General features: G+C 45.9%; 2 protein-coding genes across 5 annotated transcripts in view; one reads left to right on the top strand and one right to left on the bottom strand.

The window, feature by feature from the left end:
- The first annotated feature begins 6,382 nt into the window (after window positions 1–6,382).
- On the top strand, window positions 6,383–10,776 carry TSSC4 (tumor suppressing subtransferable candidate 4). Of its 4 annotated transcripts, none has more exons than XM_005486571.4 (3): window positions 6,383–7,018; window positions 7,825–7,897; window positions 8,955–10,776. In XM_005486571.4, exon 3 carries the CDS (start codon window positions 9,043–9,045, stop codon window positions 10,075–10,077), a length of 1,035 nt encoding a protein of 344 aa, XP_005486628.1. In that variant the 5' UTR covers window positions 6,383–7,018; window positions 7,825–7,897; window positions 8,955–9,042; the 3' UTR covers window positions 10,078–10,776. The 4 variants fall into 4 exon arrangements, with proteins under 4 accessions (XP_005486628.1, XP_026648968.1, XP_074399418.1 ...); XM_074543316.1 differs by having other exon boundaries at window positions 6,389–6,539; XM_026793167.2 differs by lacking the exon at window positions 7,825–7,897.
- Window positions 10,777–12,654: 1,878 nt separating this feature from the next.
- The window catches only part of TRPM5 (transient receptor potential cation channel subfamily M member 5), a 36,037-nt gene continuing 34,166 nt past the window's right edge, over window positions 12,655–14,525 (bottom strand). The window contains exons 23-24 of the mRNA XM_005486574.3: window positions 14,239–14,329; window positions 12,655–13,205 (exon numbers count right to left, since the gene is read on the bottom strand). Of these exons, the coding sequence (XP_005486631.1) occupies window positions 13,105–13,205; window positions 14,239–14,329 (192 nt within the window). The 3' untranslated portion in view covers window positions 12,655–13,104. The remainder of the gene's footprint in view (window positions 13,206–14,238; window positions 14,330–14,525) is intronic.

Consider the following 14,525-nt stretch of genomic DNA (forward strand, 5'->3'; position numbering starts at 1 on the left):
CATAGTGTGATGAACTGCTGCAATTTTACAACCAGTTAACCTTAACACCAGGATGCTTTGTGAACCAGGCTTTGACAGCATGGGATTTTACAGCCTCTGGGAGGGGGGCCTGCAGGCAGGCTGAGTATGCATCTGGACTGGTGCTGAGGGAAGGCAAAAAGGTTTCTTAGCTGAAATGGTGCCTGCTGCAGTTGTGCCCCTCCCCACGGGAAGGGGGGCACAGCTGTAGGGGAGCTAATGTGGATTGCAGAAAGAGTGACTGTGCTGAAATTCGGCACAGGCTGGAGGGGGGTGTGGTGCTAAGTCCTGTGCACTCTCAAGGGGCTCCTCCTAAAGTGACCAGAATTGCCCAAAATGTCCCTGTGCTGCCATCTGGATGGGGACTGGGCTGTTAATGCCACCGCTGCTGCTCCCACCTGCCCCTCCACACCATCAGGGGAAAGTCTGGCTGGGAGCGAGGTGGGCAGCCAGGTGCTGTGATCCCTCAGCTGCCTGCCTTCCTCTGTCCTGTCCTGCACTTTGCACTGTGTTTGAAGCAGGAATGTCCTGCAGCAGCTGCCAGCCATCGCCTGTGCTGGTACAGAGAGGGAGGGGATGCAGGGTGAGGAAGGGCAGGGAGGGAACACAATGTTGAGCTGCTGCAAAGAAAGGCAAGCCCTGCTCCCAGCGGCTGTGCCTGTGCTTCTAGATCATGCCCATCTGTTGTTCTTTCACTTGTTTACCTGAATGTTAATGGAGTCGGACATCATGACTTCTGGAAAGAAAAAAAAGTGATATTTAAAAACAATAAACAAAAAAGAAACAAAGCAATTCCCCCTTGTTAGTAGATTTTTAATGATGTGTTGTCAGATCTTGTTTCCTTCCATTGCATACTGATTTCTGCCACGTCTTCCAAGGGAACGGGCATGTCTCATTCTTGTATTCAAGCAAAATTTGGGCTGCAGGGAAGGCCGTCCTCAGCTGACCCTCTAGGTGGTTTCCCATGAATGTGATGCTCTTTGCTTCATGCCTTAAAACGTTTGGATTGTGACACTGCATTGTTGCTCCAGATGGGGATAAAATTATTCCAGCCTCTGGAGCTAGGATTAAGCTGATATGAGTCACTGTCAGACCCAGGCTGGTGTTTGAGGGGGAGAAACAATAGTGGAGACTAACTGGCAAAGCACAGCATGTATTTGGCATCCAGGGTGTGTGCCTTGGGACCTCAGCCTGCAGTTATAGCTGGGATCTTAAACCTTCCCCAGCCAAGTGGGAAGGTCCCCTTTGTTTGCACTTCAGTCCCCTTTATTTGCTCTTCATGTTTGAGTACGAGCATTGATCTGCTTGAAACAGATGAGCTGAATGTGATACTGGGAGAGGACTGGGTAAAACAGGCCCCTTTAAGGTTGTGTGGAGATATGGGTTATCCTTGCAAAACAGCAGTCCTGCCATGTGTGGCCACGGGGATAAGCGAGTGGGAGGGGAAGGGTGGGTGCAGTGCTTGCAGCTTGTTTGTGCTCATATTGCACAGACAACCCTGGCTTACACTTCTCTTTAGCATTTTTCTCCAGAGGTCTGTAGGACCTGGAAAGTCACTGGAGACCTTACTGTGGAATTCCACTGCCTAGGAATGTGACTGTGGAATCTTTTTATTTTTCTTGTGAAACAAGATTTTTCAGGAATTAAAAATAAAAACATGAATTTTTCTAAACTAGACCATGCCAGGATTTTTTCCAGTGGAAATTCTTTTCCTCCTCCCTCCCAAACTGTTGTTTTTTTCTTTTTAAAACCTCCTAGAGTGTTTCTAATGAGAAGTTATGGAGGTATTTTTTGCTTTGGCAATCTCTGTTTCGTAAGCTTGATCTGGGCTGTTTGTTTTCTAAGCAGCAATAAGCCTAATTGTCTGGTACTAAGACTACTGTGATTAACATGCATTTCTGGCTCATGGCATTTCCTAATCAGAGGTTGTCAAAGCTGTAACCAAGAGTTACAGGAGGGAATAAATCCCACCGGCTCTCTCATGCCAGAGCTGTTGATGGTGGAGGTTTCTGCAGAGGAAAGCACCCTCAGTGCTGGATGTGGCTGCACCCTCTGCCTGCTAGCTCTGCCTGCCGGGCTCAGGGGTGAAGGATGTGTTGGTGGCTGTGCTCACATTGCTGCTCTGAACCACTGCTTCCTTTGCTGGGCATGACAGCACAGCCCTTCCAGTTAGGGGAGGAAAAAAGGTGACGTTTTTTCAACAATCTCATTCACTGTCACGGCTGTGGGAGGGCTGGGAACTGTGGCTGCACCAGGAGGTCGGCAACAGTGAAATTACAGCCCCCAGGGAGGAACCATCTGCCACCAGTGGGTGCTGAAGGGGAGAGAGAAACAATTACCCACCTGACCAGCTCTTGAGCAAGTGGTACACACAGGCTGGGAACTCCAAGTCCTGTAAGTACCACACTGTGCACCTGAACTAGATAGAGGCTGCATATTTTTCCTGACCACTCCCCAGTTTCAGCCTGGGGAGCATCCCACTGCCTTGCTCAGGGCACAACCCAAGCAATGGGATGCACAACATCCCACTGCCTTGCACAGGGCATAAGCCAAGCAATGGGATGCAGAAGTGCTGTTCGGGGCAACGCCTTGAGCTGACCTCTGGTGGCCTGATGCTTTCACTTCAGTGCTCAGGGACCTGGAGCAAACAGAAAATACCTCCCAGGTGCTAAAAGTCCTGCATAACCGAAAGCCACGTTGTTTTCACACTTGCAAACACATTAGAGGGTATAAAAACTGTGCAACCACTGTGGTCTGCCCGGTGTTTCTCACTGGATTTAGATGACCCAGCTCAAGTGCCAATGGTTGCAAGTAACACTTCTAATTACAGTTTAATCACATCTTTTACTTTTTTTTTTGTTTTTTTTTTGAGAAAAGTGTTTCTTGGCCCTGCTTTGCTAGGGCATTCCCTCATGCCAGAACACAGCTTTGCTGAGTACTGAGAGGTGTTGGTGTTGGGCCAGGAGAGATGGCATGCACACAACACCCTGCCTGCTGGCTGCAAGCAAACTGCTGAGATTTCCTCCAGCAAGGATTCGTGCTGTTAATGCAAGGCTCGGTGTTGGTTGTGGCGCTCCCACAGGTCTTGTTGGAACAAGAGATCTGGGGAGTTTTAGGGTTCTGTGGAGGTTTTTTTGTTAATGTTAACTTCAAGGCCACTCAGCTGGTTCCAGTGACCTTTTTCAGCCTTTTGTTATGCCTCTTTTTTTGAGTTTTTTGTATTTTTTTTTAGTATCAAGCACTTTGGGGCAGGGATAGGAAAAAGGAAAAAGCAGGAAGATTGGGAAAAGGGTTTTCTTGGTTCAAATATTCTGTAGTTAAATCAAAATGAACAGACACCCCCAACTGTTTTTGTTTCTTTAAAACAACTTGAGTAATTGCAGAGAGCATTAATTTTGCTCATAAAGGACTTCCCTCCCACACATGCCATGTCTCTAACAAAAAAAAAGGGGTTGTGGTGTCTCCCTGCAGGTCCTCTATAGGCTGGCAGTAACATTGTTATTTGAAGAACAGAGCTGATAAAGACCTTCATAGCCTGCCTGCATTAAAACTCACTCCACAGGAACTAATTTCATGTAGTTACCTTAGGGGAAAATAGCACCAACACGGGTAAACAGCACTGGAGTAAATCTAATCTGTTACAGGACCAAATGAAAGTACAAAGTAAAACAGGTAAGCTCAATGTAGGAGAGAGGTGGTATCAAGCACTGAATTCTGAAAACCCACCCCACAAGGGATTTCAAGGCCATTTGCAGGATTTCATTCTGGCAAATGGGAGAGGACAACTCATTTATTTCCTTCAGGCTGTACCAGTCTGGCTTGGTGTGACTGCATTCTTCCAGCAGAGAAGGCTGCGGTGGTCGTGACTCTACTTTTCCTTTTTGCCTGCACGAAAATAGTCCTTTCCCACCCCACCTCTCCTCAAGAACTGCACGTGGCCACATCTGAGGAACCTCCACATCCCTTCCAGATGCAGGAGATGTTGAAAAATGCATCACATTGCTCTGTCTGGCCCTCAGGATCTGGGTGGCTGTTGGGGAATGGCCCGCTGCTTTCCTACGGCCATGGGAATGGGGACCAGTGGTCTCTGCCCCAGGCTCCGAGGGAAGGAGCAGCACCAGGAGCCTGCCAGGGAGCAGCGGAAACAGCTACTGGATGGGGCCAAAAGACAGATTTATTTGCAGGAAAGGAGTGGAGGCGCCAGAGATGGGGCTGAGGCTGCTGTGCATTTTCACATGCCACCCCCACGCACAGGGACGCGCTGGCTTCCTGCAGACACATGGAGCCATCCCCGCAAATGAGCGGCCCCTCGGAGCCTGGATGCAGCCTGCTCATTTGGATGATGGCCTGTCCTGCAGCCCAGTTCCACCTTCCAGCCCCCTCTTCAAGCCACTCAGTTCAGGCCAGCAAGGGGAAAACACTTTCCCATCTGTTGGTCTTCAGACTCTGACTCATTATTTTTATTTCAGCTGTCGCCAAGCAATAGCGAAAGTCCCAACACACGAACATTTCCACTGCTGCAAGCTGCCTTGTCCTCAGCCACCAGAGAATGAGCAGCTCAGCCTCAGTTCTCCTTCTCTTCTCTCACAGATTCTGTCACAGAATAGGCTGAGCTGGAAGGGATCCACCCAGATCATCAAGTCCAGCTCTAAAGTGAATGGCCTCTATGGTGATCAAACCCATAGCCTTGGGTTTTATTAGCACCACGCTCTAACCAGTTGAGCTAATTTCATGAATAAAAAGCCAGGAAGGAGGTAAAGGGTACATTCAGGTTCCTTAGCCATCAATACAGCATCCAGGCAAAAAGTGAGAACTTGTAGCCTCTGGAAAGGGAGACATGGAGCTTGTCCCTGAAGGCACCCACACCCACAGGTGACAGGGACACGGGAGGTGGTGTTGCCCTCTCCTGCTCCTCTGAGCCCCTCATCTAACAAAGAACCACGGCTCAAAACAAGACTGTGCCATTGTCTGTATCACTCTGTTGTACCCTGCTTGTCTCCACTCTTACAAAAATGGGACATGACTCCACATCCTTTTTTCTGCCTGCTCCTTATTAAGCTCAGAGACTCTCCTGCTGTTCCCCAACACCCTAGACTGTGTTACACAGCACCAGCAGCCTGTTTTACCCAGGTTTACTCTTCCTTTTGTTTGCTCATTTACTGCTCTTCTCCTTTCCATTCCTGCTCACCTACTTCTTGTTTTCCTTTCCTCCCTCCATCTGGATACCCATTTAGATGCCTGAGTCCGTACTACCATATGCGTACACATAACAAAAAAATAAAAATAGCATCCCCAAATGGGGAAACACCTCTAGAGCTGTTCTAAAACTACAGCATGACTCCAGCTAGACAGAAGACATTTTGCAATAACCTCATCGCTGCTGCCAAGTATGTTCCAAACACAGACCTCGTGTCATAAATTACTGTAATTAGCAACACTCCAACAGGCAAAAGTATGTATTTAAAAACTGAGGATGCATATGAAGTGGCTGCAGTTTATATTATGGGTGAGTCACGGTGAGGCCCAGCTTGAAGGGAGCCAGTGAAGCCTCTGCAGCCACAGCACTGTCTGGCACAACCCACCTGGCACAGCAAACCTTTCCCTAAACATAGGGAAAACAAACTGAATATTGAAGCCTCTTGGGAAATGTATTTGCGCTGAAAATTTGAACTTTTTGCTGAAATAAGGGGAAAAACAAAAAACGAGCCTCTTTGGCCAGCACTAATAAAACATTTTGAGACAGAGCTCCACTTCTTGACATGCGCAAAAAATGCTCTTCTGGGACGGCAAATGGAAACTTTTTTATTTGGATGGATAGTGGTTTTATGCCTCAAGTGACTTGGGGTTTTCTGGTTTGAGAATAAACACGTAAGAGAAAAAAAAAAAAAAAAGAAACAAAACAAACAGAAAACTTCGGATGTGTTCGTGGTGGCCAAGCCCTGCTTTCCCGATGAGAACAAAAGCTGTGACATGGGTTTTTTTTTTCCCAGACTGCGACGGCGGAAGTCGGCGGCGGTGCCGTGGCTGCCCCTCACGGCGCCGGGCAACGCCGGGACGGCACCGCGGCTCTCGGGGGTGCCCGCGGGAGCACCGCACCGAGCACCGCACCCGGCCGAGCACCGCGCCCGGCACCGAGCCCCGCACCCAGCCCCGGGCACGGCCCGCACATGCTGCGAAATGTCGGCGCTGCGGTGCGCCCTGGGAGCTGTAGTCCCGCCGCCCAGCACCGCTTCGCCCCACTCCCCGGCTCGCAAAATGTCCTCCGCCGAGGCAAGGCGGCCGCCTACAACTCCCAGGAGCCCCGAGAGAGGCGGAGCGGGGAGGCGCCGGCCCTATCCGCGCCGCTCTGCCCGCCGGGAGTTGTGGTCCTGCCGCAGCTGTGGCCGCTCTGCGGAGCCTGGCAGGGACTCGGTGTCCCGGCGCGCCGTGGGCGGAGGGCAGAGGGCAGAGGTGGGAAAGGCGGGCCAGGCGGGCAAGGCGTGCGGCTGCAGTGGAAGGTGTTGGGGCTGTGCGGTGTCGGGGTACGGGGGCTCCCCTTTCCATTTTCGCCCCTCCCGTCCCTTCCCCGGCGGTTCGCGCTGTGTGCCCGGGCGGGTGGCGGTGCCCGGGGTACAGGGCCAGCGAGGGCCGCGTGTGGAGCAGCCAGCAGCATCCCGGGCCGCGAAGGGCGCTGGGGCCGGGGCAGCACGGCTGGCGCTGCACCGTGACCTTGCTCTCCGTGGGGCGAGTGCCCAGAGGCTGATGTTCTTTTCCCTGATCCTCTTCCCTGTTCCTTGGCGCGGGTCCCTGTCCCGAGGGACTGTGTGGGCTTTGGTGCGGTGCTCTGTGCGCCGTGAGAGCGGGCCCGTGGCCGTGGTTTGCCACGCCTCACAGGAGGCAGCAGGAAGACGCACAGAGTCTGTCTGAGCAACACCAGGATGGAGGAGCCCACTGGGAACCTTCCCTTCCGGAGAAACATCCTTCCCGAGTCGTGCTGTGGTCATGTCACCATAACAAACCTGTGAGTGAGGCTGGGGTGTGTGAGGGCCAGCATGTTTGGCCACTAACTTTGTTAAGGCTTAAACATTTCCTTAGGAGCAAATTTCTCCTTTCTGTGTAGGTGCCCTCAGACAAGAGATGGCCCTGATGGCCCTATTGCCATCTGAAAACAGGCCTTTATTCAAGGCCTCTTCTGAGTAGTAGTCATTACTTTTCATGTGTTGCAAAACTGAGCAGAAGGCTGTATCATTTTAAGATTATTTGCTACCAGGGGTTACATGGAGAACTGTGTTTTCAAAAGTAGCTGTCTGATCCTTTCTGTCAAAGACAGCCAGACTTGACATGGAATATAACACTCCTCAGAAGGTTCGCTGTGTTTTGAGCTTCATAACAATCTGGCCCTAACTTTGAACATGACCTTTCTTTGAAAACACAAGCCTGTCTTAGCCATGGTCTTAATACTTAGCAGCACTTAATGTTTACAATGCATAACTATTTTTATTGTATCTTCTCAGCTGCATTTAATACTGTTTATTTAATCCTTTGCACATGCAAATTACAGCTTGAATTTTTTTAAAACCTTCCTTCTGTTCTACAGGATAAAGTTGGCAGTGTGAATGTGGAAGCTGGGTAAATATATTGGTGCCTACGTTATTAGGCTGTGTGCTGTTCTTCTGCCAAAAATTCAGTAACATCTACAGACTTTTATACCACCATGAGTTTCTGTCAGAATTAGAGCCCAGTTCTGCAGCTTTGGATGATTCAGGGGGATAGAATTACTTTTAAAACTACATTTCCAGTATCATGATGGAAATGTTTGTTTTCTAGGGTGGAAGTGCTGAGATCTTTGGTGGCTTTAACTGACCCTCAGGAGGGGAAGCTGACTCAGTCTCAAGAGAAAGTGAGTGACTAACAGACTTTCCATGTCTGTTTACTGCATCGTTTCAGAAGAGCCTATAATTAGGTAGTCAAGCTTATTCTAATAATATGTTAGAGCTGTTTCCATAAGTCACGTGAGCTGAACCAAAATGTGTGTGAACGCCAGCTCTGTTTCCAGTTGCCCAGCAGGTGGTAGCTTCATCATCAACCACCTGAATTCAGCGAGGTTCCCTTCAAGCAGGTGGCACTGGCAGGTATTCCAGCTGCTCCTGGAAGTCAGGCTGCAAATCACGTTGTCATTCACTGACTGAAGGGCCAGCTCTTGCAGGCCTGTGGTTGCAGTCTCTCCTCTTTTCCATGGGTGAGCATGGCATGAGTGATTGGTTTTCTTAATCCAATGGGATCAATTTCTTGAGCTGGCTGGTTTTCCAGTTCCTGGAATCTAGCAATGACTTGAGAGCATGGAGCCAAAGGAGGGAGCGGAGCTTGTACTTTATGCCACATTAAAGCAGACTTGAAACAGTGGCCCTGATATTTTTGTGGGTTTTCTGTCACTGATAGGGATCAGTGATAGTGTCCTTTCTGATAGGCAGAATGTGATGGCTATTGGGACAGCAGGTACAGAGCTAGTGCAGTAAGGGCTGTACTGGCCAAATCAAAGTGTGAGAAATTGGATGTGTTTTGTGGATGTTTACAGTGTGAATAAACACAGGGTTTAATATGCAGAGCTCATTGCTGTCTCCTGGAAGATGTAATAAGACAGCTTTGGGGGATTCAGATTAACTCAAGAGCTTTATCTTCATCTTTTAGTAATTGGACCTGATGTCACCTGTAAAGAGATTTGGTAGCATTACTTTCAATTACTTCATATTCTTGTATTCAGTCCTGTGTAAATCTTTAATTTTAATGTGCATTCATTCCTTAAATAATGCTTTCATTTGAAGCAAAATTGCTTGGGAATCCCCAAAGCACAGCTAACTGTTATATTGCAATTATAATTACTTTGCATGACACAGAGTGATGGTTTCATTCTTGGTTCTCATTTCACAGTTGAGTTTTTATGTTCGTTTGTATTCTAGGCACTAAACTTGCTGGGCATTTGGAAAAGTGTATTTAGAGTTGTTCCTGGGCCTACATCAAATACCTCAGTGGAGTGACAGCTCGAAGATGGGAGACCAGGAGGCAGGTGAACCTTTTCTGGGGATAGTGGCTGATGGGGGCAGAGACTTTGAAGGAGCTCTGCCCTCAGACACGGTGTCACTCAGTGATTCTGACTCTGATGACTTGGGGCTGGCGGATGAAGCAGAAGTTGATACAATATCTCCCGAGGAGCCATCTGTAGATGAAGGGGATTCCAGATCAGGAGAGACACCTGACTCTTCAAACAGCAGATCTCCTGTGCAGCCATTCCATCTGAAGGGCATGAGTTCTACGTTCTCTCTCCGTAGCCAGAGCATTTTTGATTGCCTGGAAGAGGCAGCCAAGCTGTCTGTGCCCTCGATGCCTGAAGATAATGTTGTTGATGGGAGGTTCAAGCGCCCATTGCCTCCAACCACAGTTTCAGGTAACGTGGTCCCAGAAAACATGGGAAGGCAAGCCAGAGCAGTGCAGGCTCACAGAACCTCTCCTGCAGTGCCTGACTACGTGGCACACCCGGAGCGCTGGACCAAATACAGCCTGGAGGGAGTTTCAGAGTGCAGTGACAAGACTAACAGGGCAGTGGCCATGGAATTTCTGGGGGGTTTGAAGAAAAGAGGGGAGCAACAGAGCTCGGCTACCCAAGACAGCTACACCCAGTCCTTCAACCAGGACCCTTCCAGCTGTGGAGCTGGGAGGATTGTCTTCACCAAACCAACCAAAAGAGGTGTTGATGGACTGGAAAAGAAAACATCTACAGGGGAGGATGATAAAAAACAGGTGAAGACAGATCTGAAAGGAAAATCTCTTAAGAAGGCTGATGACGTGAGGGAAGAGGATAAGGTTGAGCTGGGGCACTTAGACAGTGACAGTGGAAAGGCAGCAGAGGAGGAGGAGTGCATGATGGAAGGGGACCAGAACACAGAACATAAACCTGATGCAAGGCTTAGTGGTGCAGGTGAAGAGCCATCGCTGGGAACAGTTGGATTCCACTGCAGTAAGAAGAAGAGCAGGAAAAATTTCCGACCTAAAGCAGATGATGAAGGGGAGGAAGAAGAGTCCTGAAGGATGAAGCACATTGGAGACATCCCAGGACTTGTCTTGGTCATTTTTTTCCTTCTCTCTCTTTTTTTTTTTCCCCTTTCTGGTCTGAAAACCACATGATAGCTTTTTGTCCAACAGTTTGCATCATAGCCACCAAGAATGTTTTAAATTGTTAGAAATTAGGCTACCTAAAATAAACTCCAGCCTTTTTGTTTATGAGAGTTCCATGGGCACAGGATAGTTGCATCCTGGCAGGATAGAATAAAGTGTGATACTCCAGAGCTGAAGTATCCAAAGAAACAGAAGTGTTAGCTAACCGGTTGCAGGGCTTCCTAGTAACTCCCAGTTTTGGAATTGTTCCCAAATCCTGTGGAATCCTGGAGAAAAGGTGATGAGCTCATTATGTAAAGATTTTTAAACTATGAAAATAAAACCTAGTCTTCCACTGCATGTGATTTCTTCTGGCCCTGTCCCAGGGAGGAAAACCTTTTAACTTTTTTGTTTAAAAACATCTTCCTGTCATTGCCATTGAGGGTGAAAGCACAACAATGCCTAGTTACATGATGTGAGGATCTGCACCTTTGTATGTCCTTTCCAGGAGGTGCTGCTTCCATACTGATTCTGTATGTGGATTGGGGCATTTGTGGGAATCAGCTATTTATACCAGAACTGGAGACTTTTTTTTCTATGTGATACAATAAACTTTTGGTTGTAACTTGATTTCTTGTCTGAATCACACTGAGTAATGCAGCTGTAGGAGTTTTACCAAACATTTTATTTGATTCCTAAACTGCCTTGAAAACTTTTTAAAGTGTTACTCTAACTTTGCCATCTTGTTAACTTCTCCCTCAAGTCTTAGAGATTCTAAACCTCACATTTTTAACATTTTCAATCATTTTACAATGTATAATGCCCTCATAGGATGAGTCATCTCATACAATGAATCACATTGTAGGGAATGTCAAATAGAGTGGGTTTTTTTCCACAGTGCTAGTAAATTTAATAACTAAGGTTGAAAGATTAAATTCTTTGAAAGGTTAAAGATTAAAAGGTGCTAGTGCTAGTAAATTTAATAACTAAGGTTGAAAGATTAAATTCTTTGAGTCTCCATGATTTGAGACTCAAATTAGTTCAGGTCACTTTGGACTGACATTTTTTGGGTCATTATTCTAAATGAACCAATCCCAAGAGTAGTATTTACAATTGTGTAGTGAAAGATTAATTTTGAAGAGTTTGTGATATTTCTTGGTAGATTGTGCTTGCTCAGATTCTGAAGGATGTTTGAGGGAGTGACTTCATCTTAGCAGTAATTAACTGGGAGGCCCAAATCACTTGGGCTTTGTGTTTGAACTGATGCATCATTTGGTAGAAGAAGCAGAAAATAGTGTAAAAGGAGCAGTTGTGCCCCATTTTTCTAAAGGCACCTTTTAGTTTTCAGAGCAGAATGTATGTTCTCATGAGTGTGCAGTTGGATGCACATTGCTTAGTGGGTCATTGGTAAATACCTTGGTTGTTCCAATGCATGTGAGTGGATACACACAGCAGGTCCCAATGGATAGATTTTGGGTTCCAGTGGATAATTAGTGTGCTTATCACATTGAAATAGTGGCCATTTCAAAATGGAAACTGCTGCCAAGAGCAGGGAACGCTTGTTGTGAGATATGTTATTTCTTAACAAAAAAATGCAGCTCAGTTACTCAAACTTACTGGGTTTATGAGTTCTGCTTGCCCAGGGTGAGGAACAGGTAGGACTATCAAAATTCCATCACTGCTAAAGGAGGCACAGGTCTGGGGCACAGCTGAATAAACTGGACAAATGCCTGTTTCATTAAGCCATCATAGCAAGATTAATATCTGGTAATAAAAGGCTCATTTTTGTCAGAGCTGAGATTTATTTTTTTTTCCACCTCTGATAACAGAAAGCTTTTGTGCAATCTACAATTACAATGTATAGAGACAATATTATACACGTGAGGAAATGCAGTTGAAGTTTGTATCAGTGTCAGACACAGCCCAATACTTCCCCCTTCTGATGCTGTTTATTATTATTCCAAAGAAATTTCCCCTTAGAGAATGGTATTGATATTTTTGTGGTATATCTTGCAAAATTCAAATAAAGTCAGTGAATTTTTATGTGCTAAAAATGTACAAGCCAGTTTAAGTAATGGAAAAAGCCACAAACAGCCTAAATTCTTAGACTGCACGATAATTCTTGGTACACATTCTTGTTTTAAAGTCTCTTAGGTGATTTCTTTTTTCCCCTGATGCTTGAGAAAGAAAAGTAAAATGAAATCAGATGCTTAGATGTAGAGGAGGTATTCCATGTGGTGTGATGCATGGAGGCAAAGGCTCCTTTTCAGCAGGGAACTGGCAGCAGCTGTGATGGGGCATGGGCCCAATAAAAACCAGGTGATTCCACTCTCTGAGGTTGAGTGAGGAGCCCTTTAGAAGGAATACCAGCAAAGGAGTGCCTCACAGGAGCCAGTATGGGAAGAGAAGCTGGTGAGTGCCATTGTTTGAGAGTTGTAGGAACTCCAGGAACTGTATGTTTTGTAATGTTTCAGTATTCAGGCCCTTTCCTTGGAAAATTTTTCTTGATTTCCTTTTTTTAAGCAGCTCAGGAGTACAAGCTTGATGTCTTGGCCAAGGAAGGAGCTTGTTTGTAAGTGCGTAAGTGACTGCCCTTCCAAAGGGAGACTCCCTTGAACAGAGAAGTGTGGAATTTGGCAGCGGTGATGGTGAATTGAGGGTGTGGTATCTGGAGAACAAATGGTATTTAGAAAATAAGGTGGTAGAGTCACCCTGGAGGAGAAAGTTTTAATGCTATTTGTGGAATGGTTGTGGAGAAAGGATCGAGTGCTGTGGGAGCAGCAGGAAACAAAGCCCAGGAAATTGAAGGAGAAAGACCAAGAAATCCTTAGGAATGTCAGGCACTGATAGTGCTTAGTGTAGGGAGCTTGTTGCCCTTAGGCCTTCAAGAGATTAGGATTTTACTTCTACAGTAGTTCAGTAGGACAAAAAGTTTAATGTAAAGAAATAGAATAAAATTTAGTTATCAATGTATTCAATGTCAGTTTCAAACTGATCTGCACACTCTTCTCTTTCCCTTCTTTGTGGCAAAGGCACTTCTGTGTTGGCACTCTTCACACCTAATAGGATTGGAAAAGTCATGTACTTGTTTAAAAGCCTTAGCACAAGGGGCACATAGCAGTAATTGCTTAAGAAACTTTAAAATGTTGAAAAAAAAGACACTGGAGATTGTATTACTTTGCATTTGCTCGGTAAATGATAAACACAGGGTTATTTTAGGCTATTTAAATTTCTGTGTTTTATGCAGTTACAGTATCAAAATGTCTGGGAAGCCTGCTATGGGATGGAGTTGTTTTATTGGAATACTGATAATGAAGCAACTCACATAAGTGTTATATAAACTTCTGACAGAATTAAATAAAGCTTGAGGTTAGCTCAAATCTGTGTGACTTGAGGTCCTGTCATGTTGTGACTTTGAGTTTTCCAGCTACTTTTTTCCATGTGGTATATATATGCTCAGTTTATGGGTTTTGGAGGCTGTTTTGTGTAGTAGCATTAGGTTGATATTGAAATAGGTCATTAAGAAGGATATCCAAAATCTTTATTGTGTTGGATATCCTGCAGTGGCTGAGAACTAGCTTGTTCCTGTCTCTAATGATTAAAGCTCCATGCAGTGGAGCCCTGGGCCACAGGACACCATTCTTAACTGACAGAAATGGGTGCAGCTCTAAAGGCAAATGAATTCTGTTAATTAAAAAAATAATAGGAGACTTACTCAGTTTTTATTTTTAATTATTATTGCTTTGCATTTTAAATACTTTTGTAATACTTCTGTAGGATTATCTCATGGACTCAAGAAACCCCCAAGGCAATCCTGTGTTGCAAATAGATACTTGTTCACATGTTTGAGCTGGGTTAGATTATTCTAACTCACTGAGTGACAGTCCTTGCCCAAGGCTTGTAAATGTATTTTACAAAAGGTAATTTTTTTCATTCTGAACTAAGAATATTCTGTTCCCTGATTATATTCCCATAATCTCTAGGAAGCTCCTTATTGGGTAATTTTCCAATCTTATTTTTCCACCTTGCATTTTTAAACTACATTGTTCAGCTGTATTAATTACCTTTTCCATGACTGTTTTCAGTACTTACATGTGTAGTTTGGAGCTGGTTGAGTGCACAAGAGGTTGGTTTTGGTTAAAACTTCTGCCATGGAGGAGATAACAGCTGTACAGTAGCAAATCTACAAAATAGGTAGTGATTAAATACCTGCCCTCTTCTGTGAGGATATTGCAAGACCTCAGGCTGGCACAAACTTAATAAAGCATTCCTTGTGTGTTTCTGTTGGACCTGTATAGCCTGACTTTTTTCAGGAAGCTATAAAAGGGATAAGAAGGGAGCAGGAAACTGTAGCAGGAGTATTAAGATAAAGAATTTTC

The sequence above is a fragment of the Zonotrichia albicollis genome, chromosome 6 (genome assembly GCF_047830755.1).
Source record: "Zonotrichia albicollis isolate bZonAlb1 chromosome 6, bZonAlb1.hap1, whole genome shotgun sequence".
Lineage (NCBI taxonomy): Eukaryota > Metazoa > Chordata > Aves > Passeriformes > Passerellidae > Zonotrichia > Zonotrichia albicollis.